Source organism: Phytophthora cinnamomi, assembly GCF_018691715.1.
Source record: "Phytophthora cinnamomi strain GKB4 chromosome Unknown Contig50, whole genome shotgun sequence".
Lineage (NCBI taxonomy): Eukaryota > Oomycota > Peronosporomycetes > Peronosporales > Peronosporaceae > Phytophthora > Phytophthora cinnamomi.
In genome coordinates, this window is record NW_027150983.1 from 146,357 (window position 1) to 163,750 (window position 17,394).

Here is a 17,394-nt window from a genome sequence, read left to right on the forward strand (position 1 = left end):
CTTCTCGTGCGATGGATTGAGGTGCCAGGCACGGAAACCTCGCCATGGTGAGATGGCTGCACGAGAGCCGCAGCGAAGGGTGCACCCGAGCGATGAAAGATGCCGCCGAGAATGGGCTTCTCGCGGAGGTGCGCTTCTTCCACGAGAACCGCAGGGGAGGGTCCGGGTGGGACCCCGTGAACGAAGCAGCCACTTGGCAATCGTGCAGTACTTCTACTCGAAGAACCAAGACGAGAGACAAGCAAGATTCGCGTTCCGACATGCAGCAATATTAAAGGGCCGTGTGAACGTGGTGGAGTGGCTGTACAGCATTGTCCGAGAGTACCCTGGACGATGAGTGCAACCGTGATGTCACCGAGAGTGCTCGACGAGAAGGTCAGGTGGCTGCGGGGCTGGAGTAGGGCTTCAACGTGCCTGCTCTTCCTGCTGCATAGCTGTGTAGAAGTTTCAGCTTGTTGTGCATAGCTAAACTGGAAATTTGGCCAGCGCTACGCTGCCTGCAAGCGGACAACAAGCCAGTACACGAAATACTTGGCAAATCGCGCATTGCGTTCTCATGTGCTGGAAGTGCGATGTCCGTTTCGATCCGTTGTGAAACCTCTCGACTTCATCAATGGATACATGTACTTCAGTCCAGCATGGCAACGTGCAGTCGTGGGCTGTTCCATTCTCGAAATACACGTCCATGCTGCTCGCAAAGGACCGGGACTTTCCGGAGCTCACCACGGCGCTCGTGGTCTGCCGCGAGAGTTTGTACAAGCACAACGTGGAATTGCTGCCTCATGTCGTGACGCTCGTGGACGAATACCTGAACCCGTTCTCGTCCCGCAAGAAAGTTGGGCGTGCGTGCAGACTGGGGCTTCCGAAACGAGCACTCGACTACGCTGCAGCTCGTGACCCAGACTGGAACAATGGGCAATACATGGCGGCAGCCGCAGTCATCCGCGGCTTCGTGCACGTTCTCGAGTGGCTGAACGAGTGCTACCCGGAACGCACTTCATGGGGTGACGGCCACGAAGGTTCGAGTCGTTGCGGACGATTTCTCATGGACACGGCGGCGGAACACGGACATCTTCCCGTTATGCAGTGGCTCCACGCTAACCGCAGTGAAGGGTGCACGTATCGGGCGATGAATTACGCGGCAGCAAGCGGGCGGTTGGACATGGTGCGGTGGATCCACGAGAACCTCAGCGAGCCGTGCAGCACGGAGGCGATGGACTACGCCGCTGGAAAGGGACATCTGGATGTCGTGCGCTTCCTCCACGAGAACCGGTCGGAGGGATGCACCAAACATGCCATGAGCAGTGCGGCGGCAAACGGCCACTTGGAGGTGGTGCAGTGGATCTACTCCAACAGAAGTGAACAGATGCCGGGCAATGCACTGCGTAGTGCCGCCAAGTACGGACATCTCGACGTGGTGCTGTGGCTGAGCGAGATTGTGCGTAAAGAGCCGAGAGGTGATGTGTGCATTCAAGATGCCGTTCGAATCGCATTCGAAGCGGGTCATGGTGAAGTGGCTCAACGACTCGAGCAGATTCTAAAGCTGACGTGGCTCCCGACTGAAGTCCATCCTCACTAAGGGCGGGCTGAGTGCTGTCAACTCGGCATGACATTGACGACGATAGCTATAATAGATAGATTCCCCAAAGTATAGATACCTGTCCATCACTGTTTTGGTATTTCCTCGCTCGTCTCAATCGTGCAAGTTTTCTGCGTGTTGCTACGTGTGTTTCACCCAAGTAAGCGAAATTGCCGAGAAGGAGGAAGATAAAATACATCGCGCAGCTTCATTTTCGGACGTGATCTTCCAGCAGTACAGCTTGTTGAAACATTCCTCGAGCGTCCGAGATCTCGACGGCATTGTGCCGGTAGCAATGACTCGCCACAGGCGAGATGTCAAATTGTTCGCATAAGTGCAATTTTGCTTCGATAAGCCGGAGGGGGGTTCAGCGAAATGCAAGGTGACATCGGCGATGTAGCACTGGTTACAACTCAGACTTGTAATTGTGCAAAGATGTATGGCGAATGCACATTTATTGGCTTGATAACTGTACGCACGAAACGAAAACAAGGTATCCGAGAGGCGATTCTAACGCGTCGGACCCTCACTGAAGACCATCTACTTCTTGCTGCCGTCAGTCTTCTTGTGGTCCTTCTTGCCGTCCTTCTGCTCGTGCTTCTTGTCGCCGTGCTTCTTTTCGCCATCCTTCTTGCCGTGCTTCTTGTCACCGTCCTTCTTGCCGTGCTTCTTGTCACCGTCCTTCTTGCCGTGCTTCTTCTCTCTCTCTTCCTCCTTCCTCTTCTCCTTCTTCTCCTTCTTCTCCTTCTTTTCCTTCTTCTTCTTGTCTCCGTCCTTCTTCTTGTCGCCGTCCTTCTTCTTGTCGCCGCCCTTCTTCTTGTCGCCGTGCTCGCCCTTGGGCTTCTTGTCATCGCCCTTGGAGCTGTCCTGGTTGGCGCCGCGGAGGCTGCGAAGGGCAGCAAGCTCCGGGGCGACCTGGAAGTCCTCGGCGAGGTTGTTAGTCGTCAAACCCGTGGAGGCGCTGGCGGGGACGGCAGTCGAGGCGACGACCACGGCGGCAAAGGCGATGAGGTACGAAAGCTTCATGGTGCTTGGGTAGGTTGAGGTAGAGTGGGTTGCGCTTAACTCTGGGAATTGGAGAGTGAGCTCTCTCAGCTGCCTAGTCGCGGTAGCGGCAGAGCATTCGAACACGAAAACTGCTAGGCAAAGAGCAACAGAGCTCTAGCCATTATCCCATGTGTTCGAACAGCACACCGATCCATCTTCAATATCCTCCTGTTTCGCCTCAGCACACGGCAAATTGTGGCTCACGGCTTCGCAACAACTCTTTGGGATCTCTTCGAGTGAACGAAGCGAAGCGTTTACGGTACAGCGAAAACTTGTCCACGCGAATGGAGCTTGCTCAGCAAGCTGCTGCACTCGCAGTAATATGCACAAGATGGCAACACCCGCTCACCGGGAATCGGAAAGCATACGGCCGCACGTCGGCTTGAATATTTCCTTTACAATGTAGAGTCGACCATCATAGCACCTGGTATTGGACATGCTGCCCATCAAAGTTTGATTCAAGCACTGCCCTCATTCCGATAAAATTGCACATGTCAATTCACAGAAAACTTGGGTACACCACACCACGCCCTTTTGACTTGATTCCACTATGGATCGCAAACGGGAGCCATTTTTGACAAGCGAAGCTATGACGCCCAAGCCCAAGACGGACTCGCTGTTCCGCTGGATCGAGGAGCGCGAGCGCGAGCATCTGGAGGCCACCAGCTCCTCGTGGGGGCGTGTGCTGGACGCCGGCACAGGCCGCCACTCGCTCACGTGGCTATTGCGTGGTGACGCGTCCTCGCTTATCTCGGAGATAGTGGCCGTGACAGGTGAAAAGCCTCTGGCCAACGAACTCTCAGCCGAGTTCGCCCCCAGCGCCACGCCGCACGCCACCCCGTTGAAGGTCCACGCCGGTAACTGGCAGAACGCCAAGTTCCTGGCCACCGAGAAGCCGTTCGACGTCATTATCGCCGGTACCGTGAAATGGCTACATCTTTCATCATGGCTACATTGTCATGACACCTTGCTTGTTTGTTGCAGACTACCTCGTGGGCGCCATTGAGGGCTTCGCGCCGTACTACCAAGACCAAATATGTGCTCGCCTGGAGAAGATGCTGGCCCCGGGAGGAAGGATCTACCTGGTGGGGCTGCAGCCGCTGAGCGAGTCCCAAATTCCGGCTGGTGCCGACGACGCCGACGACGAGGCTGGCAAACTTATCCAGGAGGTGGCACGCACCCGCGACGCTTGTCTGCTACTTGCTGGTCGACGCTGCTATCGGGAGTACCCGATCGACTGGTCGCACCGGCAGCTGGAGAAAGCGGGACTGGAGGTCACGAACAGCGTCCGGCTTGCCAATGTGTACGGTCGGTCGGCGATCACACGCCAGTTGGAGGTTGGCAGACGCCATGTGCCCATGTTCAGAGACAGCGAGCTCGCCGAATCCATGCAACAGGCTCTCGACCGCGTGGACGAACGGCTGGAAGAGGTGTTCGGGTCGGGCGGACTGCCCAAGGACGAACAACGCAGGATACGCTTCGGCTTTGACTACGTGCTCGCTGCACGTAAGCCCAGCAAGGCACCAACTGATGCGACTAAGTGAGAACCGTTCCTAGCAAACTGTTGTCAATTTAAGCTTGGCTATCAATCAATGAGCGAATTCCAACGGGGACATCCGACTACGTTACAGTACCTAAATGCACGCTGATCTTTCTGTTGATGAGGCTCCCGTGATGTGGTTGTATTTCGCACGGAGGCGTTGTGAGCCTCCTCTACCAGTACTTATCTAAACACGATTTCTTCTCTCTGGTGGTGAAAGCATGCAGAACTGGGTCCTCGTGCGACCCAGCCATTGTGCCTCGACGATGCTCCACACATACCCTCGGGCTGATTCTTCATCCTGCGCATTTTATCCTCGAGCTTGAATGGTTCAACCGACTCAGCCAGGTCATGTGCATTTACGTAAGGATGGCGTCGATTTTGATAATAACGCAGTTAATCTAATTAGCTGATCTGTGTGCAGTTTACTGCCAGCAAACAGTTCTCGTCCCACCGCTTCGTGTAATACGCAGAAATCCTGCGCCCGTTGTCGCGCCAGGCTAGCCATTCTGCTTGTTTTTCGGGCGAGAGACCTGGTAACAGATCTTCGGCCATATTGTAGTCGGTCTCAGTATCATGCAGCAGCACTGCGTCGGTCACACTGTCGTAGCGCAGTCGTTGTCTGCCTCGAACGACAGACATTTTACGGCCAGGAACGTTGCTGAAGACCGCACGCTCGCCAAACGTAACCTTACGCTTAAGCGAGCGCCCAACCCCGTTTTGTTGGAATCCCCCCTCGGGAACGCCCGTGATATCCGCCAAGGTGTTGAGAATATCGTAGTGCTCGGCAGCGTCTTCAATCACGAGGCCTGCAGACTTTCCTAGTCGCCCCTCGGCGATAATGACACCTGGCACCCGTGTCATGGATTCTTCTTCCGTGTAGATCACTTCAACTTCGGGTGCCGTGCCATGATCGCCCATAATGACGACAATGGTGTCCTTAAGAACGCCCTCGTCGGCCATGCGGTCCAGGAATTTTCCCAGCTCCAAATCAGTGAAGTACCTCGCCTCGAGATAACGCTGAATTTCTTTTGCCCGCTCGTGTCCTTCGTAGAAAGCTGAAAAATCGGGCTTTTCGGACTTATCGTACCATGTTGGCCACGACTCGAACGGTGCATGACTGGTGATCGTGTAGTGCGTGATGAACAATGGTTTCTTTGGCTCTCCGTTTGCCATTTGTTCCGTTTGATTGTTCGTCTTGTTGACGAGAAGGTCGCCAAGGATCTGGAAACTTACGTCGTCGTGAACGCCCCAGTTAAATCCCCGGTGCTCCTCGCCAGACCAATCCTCATTGCTGATGTTATAGTTCGCCTCAGCCAGCTCAATCATCTTCTTGTTGTCCCACACGGTCTCGAAGCCGTGCGAAGGGAGGAAGATATCCCAGTTGTCAAGGTCAATCGATGAACCAGTCGAGAAAAAGGTTTCGTATCCCTTGGCAGAGAAAAGCTGTGGCAAACCTGCAAGCTCTGTGTCCTCTCTTCCTCCAGTGATGGCAGTTTTAGTAGCACTGTCATACGGGAGCTGCGCAAATTGGACGCTTTCCAGAGACCGACTTGTAGGAACGCTTGTCCAGAGATTGCGAAGAGCAACGCCACGCTTCGCCCACCTGTCGAAGTTCGGCGTAATGGTGAGGTCAGTGTCCTTGAACAAGTTGGACGGATCGTCCTCCCCAACCATATACCGAGAATCCCGGTAGCGGAATGACTCGACGCTGATGACCAAGACATTCGGCGGGTTTTCGCTCGATACACTAACGTCAAATGCCAGGTCTCCGCGGAATCCCGTCGTGAGGCGGTAAAGCGAGTCGTCCCCGAAAAGCTTGTGTCTCTCGGTCGGGTGAATGTACATTTCAAGCCAATTCGTGTTAATATTGACGTTTGTGAACGTGGCATCTGCCGGCGCGGGCTGCAGAGCGTGTCCGAATAGCTCATTCAGCGTCGCGTTCAACGCCGAATACGCAACCAAAGGCGAGAATTCACAACGCACTGCCACAACTAGCGCAGGTACGACCACAAGACCCATGAGAACTACGGCCACTTGGATAGTGTGGTTGGTGATAAGCGTTCTGTACGTGGAGTTTGCATTCGAGGACGAGAGCTTGTCCAGGACCTTGTCTTCAAAGGTGTTTGGAGATTTCGGGCTAGCAGCACCCTCTTCGAGTGCTACTTCCTGGTATGTGGTAGCCATTCCAGTAGTCAGTTTGACACTACGACCCCATGCGCTGGCAGGGTCCACCACAATGTGCGTTGGATTCCAATACGCGAGATTAGCCCACCTATCCCACGTCCTCACGAGTGCAAAGATCGTAGCCGCGCTTGCCACAAGAGCTGCAGTCACGTAGCCTCTGTGGATCTCCTCGGTCGATATCGGGGCAGCTTTGAGGTGATGTCTCTCCCTGATCAAAGTGGCCACGAGGTCAAGCGAGAAGCGCATATCGCGGTTAATCACCAGCAGCAAGTCCGCGGCGAAAGGAGCCATCATCACGACGAACAAGACCCACGAAGCAGTGAAGGTTGCGATGCTTCCGACGACTCGCACGATCACTTCGCGAGCTCGAGAGTTTAACCGATCCATAACAGCGAGTTTGCAGGTGTCAAATAGCCACAGCATACAAACCAAGTAGGTCGCGCAGACGAAATCTTCCATGAAGCCGAGAGTCAATGCTGCAATCTTGAAGCTCACCGTGTAATCCCGAGGACTCCCATACATCGTCACCAAAGACTTGAGAACGACACAGCGACTAGCAGAGAAGCAGAATAGCACGAAAGCGTAGACAAACAGCCATCCGATCCAGGGAAGCGCGGCGAGGTCTCCAATCCGCAGTACGCCGCTCAGCTTCCTCCTCCGTTGAGCTTCGTTGGTCTCTGATGCGTCGACTTCTTCGTCAATCGTGTCGAGGGGTCCACGAAAACGGCCGCGTGCGGGCTGGTCATTATTTGAAACTAGAGACCGAAGCAACCGCAGAGTTTCCATCGCGTGGTCCTGGCACCCGAAGACTCAACTCTGAAGGCGGCGCTGGCTATTGCGAAATGGTAGGACTGGAGCTGTCCGAGGTTGCGACCGACAATCCCCGAGAAAGCAGATCATTTTTTGCTGTTTGAACGAGGCGGATGGGTTCAACCCACTGTCACCATCGAGGCAGCCGTTCCCGCATTCGCTTGCAACAACACGACTGCGGCACATTTGCTGCTGCTGGTCTGCACAGCCTCAGGCTGTACACCCTGTGTACTACAGTGTGCGTCAAAACTATAGGACCACCCCTGTGCTCCCTTATAACTCAATCAATCTTTATCATTTTGAGGTGGGGTTCGACAGTAGGACCTGCTATGCGCAAACACTCGCGTTTTTGCACTTTAACGGGTGGCTCGTATACAAGAAACTGGTTGTGCAAGGTCGACACAAATTAGGACCACGCCCATCCCAATACAAAATCCAATATTAACCGAAACCCCGTACAAGGCGATATGACTAGAGATTTGTAGTGGGCATGCTTTCGGGTGCTCGCACGTTGACACTAGCACTCTGGGAGCTCGCTGTGACAGTATCCTAGCATTGTAAATAGTGTTAGCTGTAGCAGTGGAGCACGACATAGCCTCATAAGCGATATTGAGCGTGAAGCGATCGCCAACGTAGATCTCAGTGGTAAGTCAGCAGTATCCCTATGATTTGCTATAGAACGATCAGTGAATGGGAGCCTCAGTCGACAGCTACTCGTACTTTAAAATCTACGCCTCAGTCCGACACCCCCGTTCGCGTCCGAGTGCACTTAATAGGTTGCTTGTAGGATCGCGAGTAACCGTCGTGTTCTGCACGAGCTAACGCGTCTAACTAACTGCCGAAAGTATGCCCACTACAAATCTCTTGTCATATCGCCTTGTACGGGGTTTCGGTTAATATTGGATTTTGTCGACCTTGCACAACCAGTGTCTTGTATACGAGCCACCCGTTAAAGTGCAAAAACGCGAGTGTTAGCGCATAGCAGGTCCTACTGTCGAACCCCCACCTCAAAATGATAAAGATTGATTGAGTTATAAGGGAGCACAGGGGTGGTCCTATAGTTTTGACGCGCACTGTACAGCCTGTGGGGTTGGTGGGCGGACAATGTAGACGGATCGGATCCACTGTGCCTGGGAATTGCACCTGCTTGGGCTCAAAACTCTTGCCAAAGAGTCTTGTCGAACCTTCGAGGAACAAGGCTTCTTTCATCGTGCTAGGTCGAGCTGCCTGTGTTGTTGGCGAGACTCACGATTGTTTTTGTTATCACTTGAACATGGAGACTATTATGACAACACACGCTCACACTGCAGCAGTGATCGCTACAGCTGAGATGGAGCTGCATACCGTGCACCAATTCGTCCGCGCCTGTACTTTGACGCAACCATGAAGAAACAAAATGTAATCATTGCACTGCAGCGTTGGAAATCCCAGCCTACTGTACATGTTCCGTATATCCTGACAGGATATACGGAACATGTCTGTGCACAGGATTCCTGTCCACTCACTTGATAACTCGTGCGTAGATATAGCGTCGTTCCTCGTTACGTCTAAATGAGAAAGCCGAAATGCTGAAGCAATTGCACTGCTCGACACGAAGTACTCGTGCATGCAAATAATGCATACTAAGAAAGTGCTAGCCGCCAACGATGACTAAGGTACAGTACATTGTACTGTAGTGATCTACATGTAGTACACTGAACAGTAGTCATCGTTTGTTTTCACACGTGTCCCAGCAAAAAGTGTTCACCGGATCTGTTCGCGGGCACCAAGCGCGAGAGAACACTTAGCGACAAGTGAGAAAACTCACGAATGAGCGACTGCTGTGTCCTACGTATTAGTTTGAATCTGTCTATCACGTCGTTCTCGCGCATTCGGGTCACCTCGAGACTCCTTCATAACATCTGGGATGAAGCTTGCTGCTGGAAACCCCGATATCCACATCGGATACCTGGCAATACGGAACAGGATTCCTGTCCACTCACTTGGTAACTCGTTCGTAGATATATAACGTCGTTCCTCGTTACATCCAACACTTTGTCAAATGAGAAAAAGTGTGCTGAAGTGTTGAAGCAATTGTCCTGCTCGACACGAAGTACTCGTGCAAATAGTACTGAGAAAGAGCAAGGCGCGTGAAAGCAAACGACGACTACAGTACAGATGTATTGTCATCACGCGCACAAGTTCGTGGACCCGAGAAGGACACCGAGACGTTCGGCCTGGCCGCCATCGAGGCCGCCACGCCTACTACAAGAACTACCCGGACGTGGTCATAGGCCAGCTCGGTCTGCAGAACTGCGAGAACACCATCATCGGCAACGCCATGCTGCACAGCGTGTCGAGATGGAGAACCCCGCTTTATTCCGTCATGTGTTTCAACTCAGTTGAATCAACTGTTTGGGGTTTAAGCCTTTAATCATGTGTTTCAACTCAGTTGATTCAACGCGAAAAAATGCCAGGACGCTGCTTCGAGCGGCACCAGGAGAACGCGCAGTGGACGCAGCAGCTGCTGGACGGCGCGGAGGCGGCGGTTGACGCGCCTGTGGCTCCCAGAGGCCTCACTGCGTCGCCCGAGGAGCTAAAGAAGCAGGTGGAGGCCCAGAAGACCGCGGCGGACGCGCTGGAGCAGCAGCTGAAGCAGCAGCTGAAGCAGCAGAAGGAGGCGCAGGAGGAGGTGCAGCGCAGGTCTGGTTTAGTTTACATTCCCGCTGTAACTTTTTAGGTTCTAGGCGGAAAGCGGCGTAACGTTTTGGTGAATTGTGGTCGCAGGTTCGAGGAGATGCTGACGACGCTGAAGGCGGCGGTGAAGCAGTGCGAGCAGACGCTGGAGAACGAGAAGACGCAGCTGCTGACCAGCAAGCCACGCAAGATGGAGATCGTCCGGTTATAGCTCGAGGAGCTCTGCTAGCTACTCAGCTCAGAGGAGAAGAGCTGGGGGAAGATCAGGCGATGTGCGGTGAGGTTGCTGCTGGAAGACAGCAATCCAACCAACAGTGGAGACTGGCGTCTTGGAACAAGTTCCAGTGAACGTGGCTACAACGGGTTGATTGACGCCGCTTTAGTTGGAGACAATCACTCGACGTGGGTCTAAACGCGCTGCTCCGGGGTGATATAGAGCGAGCCACCAGCAGCAGAAAGCAAGCAGGCAAGCACCTCAGCAGCAGCAGCAACAACAACAACGAAGGTCTCCGACGTGAACATGGCTACACTTTTCATTGCAACGCTCGCACTTAGTCGGGTTTCTAGCGTTAAAGCACAAGAATCCATGGTAAAATCCAGAATCCATGGTAAAACCCAGAATCTGCGTTAAAACATACGAATCGGCGTCAAAAGCCGGTATTCACGGTAAAATCCAGAATCGGCGTTAAACCAAGTTTCTGGCTTTCAACTACCCTAAAACTTAGCACACAACGCAAAAACTTGTATATGGGCGGAAGTATGCAAAACAGTTTCTCCCGGATCCAGAAAGATCTATGGCGCGATCTTGTGTGCGCCTGTTTGGCAGACTCGCCGAGTTAATTTCGGGAATGGGTTTCTCCCGGCCTAATTTCGGGAACGCGATTCGGTTTCAGAGACTATCAAGTTCCAAAGCCGAGCCAAAGCGCCTTCGGCGCTAATTTCGGACGGATTCGAATCGATAAGTTTTCGAAGTAAGCGCTAATTTCGGGCGATTCGACTGACGATATATCGATTCTCACAGGTACCCCGAAATTTTTAATTTCGGGGCACTTGGAACGAAGTTCCGAGACAGCATCGCCTAGGGGCAGCCCGTGAGGTTGAGGAGACTGCCGAGGACGGCGCGTAGCGGCATGTGATCCTGGTTCGTGGCAGCTCCTGGCTTCGGCGGCGAAAGGAGGCCAAGGTGAAGGCCGACGAGGAGATCGCGACGGACCACGAGATGTTCTACTGCATGCGGCGAGCGAGGCCGCCGCGCCGGCCGACAGCCAGCAGACGGAGATCCCGACGCCGACGGAGGCACCGCCCAAGTGCTGATCGTCGGCGACGGCAAGCAGACCATCGCGACCCGCGACGACCAGGGCAGCTACTCCACGACGGAGGCCAAGTTCATCGAGGCACTGGCCGGCGAGCAGAAGACCTTGGTCCCCAACGCTGAGGGCGACATCACCACGGTGGTGGTGCCGGAGCTGCCTGCTGACGTGGCATCCGAGTTGAGTGAGGACGCTCAGGTCGTGAATGTGGTCACACCCAGTGGTGAGACCGAGCCAGTCGTTGTCGTGGGCCAGCCCGACGACGCCGTGCAGATCCAGGACAGCACCGGAGACTACGTTGAGACTCGAGCCCAGGTGGTTGAATCCCCCACTGGCAAGCAGCAGCGCATTGTCAAGATTAGCGATGGCGACATCCTGTGCCAGAACCGCTGCCGGGCTTTGACAGCGACCCGAATCCGTACGCCAACCAGGAGGAGCCGGATATGTTGAAACGATGGCGACCACGATCAGGTTATCGCCGTGGGTGACGTCGAGGACTGCAAGCAGACCATCGAGATGGCCAACGACCCGGGAGATTACACCGAGAAGGAGGTCGTGGCTGTCGAGACAGACCTGGGCGGGTCGATCGTTTTTTTTTTTTTTTTGTGGTATATTGTAGTCACTTAGATCAACTAACGACTTCTAATCACCACTACTGCTGCCATCGCCCATTTACGTCGGTGGCGTGCATCATCCTCTGCAGCTAAGCTGTAAGAGGGTAAGAAGAGGGTCCGTTGTAGCGGTGCACCAGGCCGCATCCGTTACATTTCGTTGGCCAGTTGACCATAATGGGGTCGATCGTTATCCCCGACCAAAATGGTGGCACCACTGTAGTGAATGTACAACGGTGCGCAGCAGTAAATTGCCATTGAAGGTGAGCCGGAGCATGGTGAGGTGACTGCGGACGACGGCATCATGCCTGTTGTAGTGCCCAATGTGCCGGTGCAGATCCTGGAGGAGATTGCCGAGGAGGAGGAGCGTGCAGCAGGTGATTATTGTTACGGCTTGCAGGAGCAACCACAGCAAAGATTCATGGTGGATGCAGCGCAGTTTGATGAAGCGAGGAGACTGCCGAAGACGTGGCAAAAGCGATAGTGACGACGCACGAACTCTATTGCAATCGAAGCAACCCCCCCTGACAATTCGGATGCGTGGTGATGGAGGTACCAACGAAGGCGAGGCCGCCCTGAAGTTGGATAAGTCCCTGGTGAGCATGGCTCGTAGTGGCGGCATGGAAGTGTGGGCTTGTGAACCTACGATAATGGACACTGGTGTTCACCTCCGGTTGCACTCTTTCTCATCAGGTCGTTTTGATCTCGCTTTCGCTCAAGAGGGATGTGTACAAGAATTGCCCCCAGACAGCCAGCACGGCAGTCATCAGCTTTGGCCAAAGGACAATGGGGGTGTTGTGGAGAATGCATTGAGGAGAGCGGTTATTCTCGTGTTCTCCTCCTGGAGAACACGAGAGTGTTCGCAACACGTTGGAGGCCGTCGACCGGGAGTACCAAACCCTCTAGCGCGCGCTCGTGGAGCGCTTCCGCGCCTCCTTGGGCGGCTTCAGCGTGACGCAGTTCCTGGACATTGTCCGGTAGCGGAGCCCTGAGGGGTCTCGCAATATTTCCGACCCCGAGCAGTGGTCCATCGGATTGGATGGACTCCATCCAGCAGTTCTTTGGGCACGAGTACGAAACGTACCTCATGTCCATGCGGATGATCGAGTACTAGGGAGGCGTTGACGAGACCGTGGAGCATATCTTCGCCTCGCGGCTTGATCTGTTCGATATGCCCGCCTTCGTCTGACAGATGCAAACAGCGCCTCCAGCAGCTGCGACAGGAAGTGGTGCGGCGCGAAGAGATATGCAGTGCAGCTCGTGCCCGCCGCCACGCCGAGATACTATTACGTGAGAGGATGGTTCTTCAAGCTGCGCTGGACGACACATTCGGCGGTGCGGTTGAACCCGACAGCAAGCCGGAAGTGGGGCCAGCCCCGGGCTTCGTCATGGCTGCTTCCCTCGCTGTGCCAGCATCTTTCGTCCCAATGGCTCGGTGCCCGATGTGAGCTTCGTCGTCGCTCGGCCGGCTGGAGCGGAGACCCGCAGAATTGCCAAGGCCAGAGCCCCAGATCGATCCTCCCGTCGACACGGGTGCCACTGGCGAGCAGGAGGCAGACCCAGCATCAGAATGCCCCCGCCCCAGTCATTGCCGTCGCCATCCCAACCAACATGACGAAAAGTACGACTACTCCGTGGGCCCTATCACAAGGGTCCGGCTTGAGGACAGGAGGATTTTGAGATTTTGTTGTGCGTGCTTGACTTGCCCACCCTTTCAGCAATAACATGCTCTTGTCATGCAAACAGAATGGTCCATGCAAGAGCAAACGTCGCGTCCTCGACTTCCTATCGGTACCGGTAAAACCGCCGGCTCGACACGCCAGTACGACAACCGCTAAATAGGGCCTTTTAAATGGGTGAGATACCGAGTTGTGCTAAGTCGCTACGTATTGCCAATAAAACAAGGGATTGGCACACCACCGCCTGAGACATGAATAGCGTCAAATACCGGTATGTACCACAGTGGCCACGGGCCCACACCACGAAACGTAGTTGAGGACGAATTATGGCTGGCGAGGAGCGTACGTGCTGTCGCTGCCGCCTTCTCTGCCTGCCGCGCCGCTGCGAGTCGCCGCCGCTCGGCGCTTCCAACGTGCCCACGACTGCAGCGCGCTGGCAAGGCATTGGCCGCCAACTCTGACTGACTTTGTGCTCTCTGTGCGGCGCTGGAATCGACTGGCGGTTGACACGCCACCGACAGTTGCGAACAAGGAGGTGGCGGCCGCGCCCGCCATCGTCGAGAAGGGGGAGGAGGAGGAGCACCCGCTGCAGACGGGATGGTCGCTCTGGTGCGTGCGTCGTTGGCGGCCGATTGGGGTCTGGAGGGCTCTGCTGACGGAAGGCTTTGGTGCTGTTGTGTCTTGCTGGTTGCTGCCGCTGCAGGTACGACAAGAAGATGCCCAAGAAGATCGACGTGGGGTGAGTGACAATGCTGCAATTAATTGCAGTGCCTTGTTGCTCTATGTTGCAATGCTGACGACGGTGGTGTTATTGCTGAGCAGAACGTACCAGTCGAACCTGCAGAAGATTGCGACGTTCAACACGGTGGAGGACTTCTGGCGGTGAGTTGCTACTGATAAAGGTGGAAGAGGTGCTGGGGGGTTAAGTGGTGCTGATTTTGCTGTTGTTTTTGTTGTTGCTGCTGGCTGCAGCCACTACATCCACGTGAAGCGTCCGTCGCAGCTGAACCGCGACGTGAACCTGTACCTGTTCCGGGACCAGCCCAACTGCGCCCCGATGTGGGAGGCGTTCCCGCAGGGCGGCTGCTGGATCCTCAAGATCAAGAAGAAGGCCAACGTGCTGGGTAAGATGTGGCAGGACCTGGTCTTCGCCGCGATCGGCGAGGCCTTCGAGCAGCTCGACGTCGTCGGCATCGCCATGGCCATCCGCTCGAAGGAGGACATGCTGTCCGTCTGGAACGCCGACAACTCGGACGACAGCACCCGCTTCGCCATCGGGTGCGTGCTGTAGTTCATTTATTGCTTGTGGCGACTTTACCAATTGTATTATTATGTGGCAGTGAGAAGCTGAAGGAGATCCTCATGCTGGACTCCAACACGCTGGTGGAGTACAAGTTCCACGCGAACTCTATCCGGGACATGTCGACCTTCCGCAACGCGAAGCCGTACGTCTTTGCCGCTGCGACGCCGGCCACGGCCAACTAAACACGGGATGATGGTTAGTTGGGAGTTCATGCCCTACACATCGAGCTGTGCATTTGACTGCAAGCAAGTAGTGCGCGTCAGGCCGGCAACGGCCCGAACGCAATAGAAAGCGGAGAGGCCACACGCGATTGCCGTGTGTGGCGTCCATTCTGCACACCTTCGCGTTCTTGCTTTATATGATGTTTTTCTTTTGTATGCTTTATTGGTTTTTAGTCCATTCACTGCTATCACGCTACAACCTAGACTGTCTACTGCTAGTAATGCTTGTGTATTCGGTCACCTCGCCAACTACTCGGCGAGCAAGAGATTCTGATGGATCGTGAGGAACTTCAAAATCACGCCGTTCGTCCAGCCGAAGCCAAACTGCGGGAAGTACTCACCACCAGCACCCAAGCCGCCGACCTCGGACGCGTTGTACTTCTCGAACATCAAGCCCGTCTGCTTCCATGCTGTCAGACTGGCCTGCATCCACGTTTGCGATAGCTCGCGTGCCAAACTGTGCGACTCCGTGGTGTTAACCGCCAGCAAGCCTTCCACGACGATGTCCTGCTCCGGCGGCCACGCGTTGGGCGAGTCCCATTGTTGACCGGAGAAAATCGTCGTGGTCTGCACACCGCCGACCTGAAGCAGTCCCGAACTCTTGAGTGAGGTTACAACGTGCTTGAGGCGGTCAATGTCGCTTGAATTGAACGCCTTCGCCCACAAAGGTGTATAGTCGGACACGGAGACAGTCGCAGAGTGCGAGTCCGTCTCCAAGTCGTAATCCTTCCAACTGTGGTGCTTCTCGCTCCAAAGGATTGCATCAATGGCTTCCAGTCGGCGAGCTGCAGCTCGCTTGAAAAACTGCGCACGATCCTCATTGCTCAAATGCCGATTGAACTCCATCAGATTGCATTCCACTCGGTACATGATGGAGTTCAGCTCTACAGGAACCACGGAAGAGGTCACCATCGACTTCATGTCGAGCGGATCTCGCAGCCATCGGCTACTGAAATCCCACCCACTCTCGGCAGCAGCGATGACATTGTTGTAGTACTTGTCCTTGTATCGCTCCGTGGCCGCAGCATTGCCATCTTCCCTTTGCATGGTGCGATCGAAAATCTCCGCAGCAATCAGAACATCTTCTCGGTACGACTCGGGTCGAGGGTGGTTGGCATTGGACGTGTAGCGATTCAAGATGTACGTGGCTCTGTCCGTATCCCCTGCACTCTCGTTTCGCTTGGTCAGCTCGATTGCATGGCCGCATGGACCGTGCTGCATCCAAAAGTCGTATTCGCGTTCCAGGATGGGCAGTGCAGCTCGCAGATACTCGTCGTCATACTCACTCTCGTTACCGTTGATCGGAAGACGAGCGACCAGCTTCACCATATCCGTAAGCATGGGCGGTTGGGACCGCGTCAAATAGTAGATTCTACCTCCGTTGGGCACAAAACCAAACTCGGACACGTACTCGAGCAGGTGGTTGACGATTCCCCGAGCTGTTATCGGCATGTCGCTCACCAGGAGTCCTTGAACGATCCAGTACGAGTCCCAGTAGTAGCTTTCGCGAAAGCGTCCACCAGGCACGATCAGCACGTTGGAAGGTCGGTTCAAGGTCAGATCATCCAGCTTTCGAGACCGAAGGAGCGATCCTCGGACATTCGGGTTGTGAATGCGTCCAAGACTTTGCCAAATTCGATGCAGATCAAACGCCCAGTCTCGAAGCTCGTCATCTTGAATTTCGGCCACCATGGGTGGGTGAGATTGGCTCTGGAAGTCGAACGGTGTGATCGGTAGCAGATCCGTGCCTGGCGGGTCGAAGTGATCATCGATAAAGCGCCGAAGCTGCTGCTCGTGAGAGTCGTAGACATTCGGTCGATACTCGGTCATCGCCAGTCCTCGACGCTGGAAGTCCACAAGGATATCAAACGCGCTGCTGTTCTCTTTAATCGGCATGTCCACAAAGTATTTGCTGTCAGAGAAGACATTCGCCATCTGCACGGCATGGAGTAGCGGTCCGCGGCAGTAGATGTCCATGGCTCTCTCTAGCTCCACATGGACTCCAAGCGGGATATCTGCGTCCGTCGGGAGGTGGCTCAACACTGGCGGATGGCTTTTCATATTGCGGAGAAAGGAGCGCAAGCGGTGTCCCCCGCTTAGCAACTTCCCGCCAGACCGGTGGAGCGAGAACGCCGGTGCCTTGTTGACTCCATGGTCCGTCGACTTGGTCGATAAAACACTCAACCCGACAGCCACGACAGCCATCACCACCAGAATCTCCAGCACCCGGAACAAAACTTCACGGCTCAGTAGCCCAGCACGCTTCGGTGTAGCAGGAGTAGCGTCCTGGTGCTGGGGTCGACCGTGTTCACGTTGAGTGGCTTGGTCGCACTGATGGTCTCTTTTGGGGATCAGGAGCAGCTTTTCGCCTTCACGGGCGATGTCGCGGTCGTCCCACCACTTGAGCAAGTCAGCGAGTACTGTGGCGCGC

General features: G+C 54.8%; 8 protein-coding genes across 9 annotated transcripts; 5 read left to right on the forward strand and 3 right to left on the reverse strand.

Moving 5' to 3' along the window:
* Nucleotides 1-685: 685 nt before the first annotated feature.
* On the forward strand, nucleotides 686-1,631 carry IUM83_06484 (uncharacterized protein; the record flags this gene model as incomplete). The annotated part of the gene is made up of 2 exons (XM_067930695.1): nucleotides 686-1,333; nucleotides 1,626-1,631. 2 exons carry the CDS (start codon nucleotides 686-688, stop codon nucleotides 1,629-1,631), a joined length of 654 nt encoding a protein of 217 aa, XP_067789614.1.
* A 488-nt stretch (nucleotides 1,632-2,119) lies between these two features.
* IUM83_06485 (putative secreted RxLR effector protein) lies at nucleotides 2,120-2,605 on the reverse strand (the record flags this gene model as incomplete). Its single annotated transcript, XM_067930696.1, has 1 exon — nucleotides 2,120-2,605. One exon carries the CDS (start codon nucleotides 2,603-2,605, stop codon nucleotides 2,120-2,122), a length of 486 nt encoding a protein of 161 aa, XP_067789615.1.
* Nucleotides 2,606-3,215: 610 nt separating this feature from the next.
* Nucleotides 3,216-4,170, forward strand: IUM83_06486 (protein tyrosine phosphatase; the record flags this gene model as incomplete). The annotated part of the gene is made up of 2 exons (XM_067930697.1): nucleotides 3,216-3,543; nucleotides 3,611-4,170. 2 exons carry the CDS (start codon nucleotides 3,216-3,218, stop codon nucleotides 4,168-4,170), a joined length of 888 nt encoding a protein of 295 aa, XP_067789616.1.
* Nucleotides 4,171-4,571: 401 nt separating this feature from the next.
* IUM83_06487 (sulfatase-like protein) lies at nucleotides 4,572-6,647 on the reverse strand (the record flags this gene model as incomplete). Its single annotated transcript, XM_067930698.1, has 1 exon — nucleotides 4,572-6,647. The coding sequence occupies one exon, from the start codon at nucleotides 6,645-6,647 to the stop codon at nucleotides 4,572-4,574; it is 2,076 nt and encodes a 691-aa protein (XP_067789617.1).
* A 2,965-nt stretch (nucleotides 6,648-9,612) lies between these two features.
* On the forward strand, nucleotides 9,613-10,050 carry IUM83_06488 (uncharacterized protein; the record flags this gene model as incomplete). Its single annotated transcript, XM_067930699.1, has 2 exons — nucleotides 9,613-9,845; nucleotides 9,930-10,050. The coding sequence occupies 2 exons, from the start codon at nucleotides 9,613-9,615 to the stop codon at nucleotides 10,048-10,050; spliced, it is 354 nt and encodes a 117-aa protein (XP_067789674.1).
* Nucleotides 10,051-11,149: 1,099 nt separating this feature from the next.
* IUM83_06489 (putative storage protein LPV) lies at nucleotides 11,150-12,244 on the forward strand (the record flags this gene model as incomplete). The annotated part of the gene is made up of 2 exons (XM_067930700.1): nucleotides 11,150-11,567; nucleotides 12,078-12,244. The coding sequence occupies 2 exons, from the start codon at nucleotides 11,150-11,152 to the stop codon at nucleotides 12,242-12,244; spliced, it is 585 nt and encodes a 194-aa protein (XP_067789675.1).
* Nucleotides 12,245-13,712: 1,468 nt separating this feature from the next.
* On the forward strand, nucleotides 13,713-14,924 carry IUM83_06490 (putative eukaryotic initiation factor 4E; the record flags this gene model as incomplete). 2 transcript variants are annotated; one of them, XM_067930701.1, is made up of 6 exons in its annotated part: nucleotides 13,713-13,781; nucleotides 13,961-14,048; nucleotides 14,143-14,173; nucleotides 14,262-14,321; nucleotides 14,412-14,717; nucleotides 14,780-14,924. In XM_067930701.1, the coding sequence occupies 6 exons, from the start codon at nucleotides 13,713-13,715 to the stop codon at nucleotides 14,922-14,924; spliced, it is 699 nt and encodes a 232-aa protein (XP_067789901.1). The 2 variants fall into 2 exon arrangements, with proteins under 2 accessions (XP_067789901.1, XP_067789902.1); XM_067930702.1 differs by having other exon boundaries at nucleotides 13,766-13,781; nucleotides 14,143-14,178.
* Nucleotides 14,925-15,212: 288 nt separating this feature from the next.
* Nucleotides 15,213-16,940, reverse strand: IUM83_06491 (putative trehalase; the record flags this gene model as incomplete). The annotated part of the gene is made up of 1 exon (XM_067930703.1): nucleotides 15,213-16,940. One exon carries the CDS (start codon nucleotides 16,938-16,940, stop codon nucleotides 15,213-15,215), a length of 1,728 nt encoding a protein of 575 aa, XP_067789771.1.
* Nucleotides 16,941-17,394: the final 454 nt, after the last annotated feature.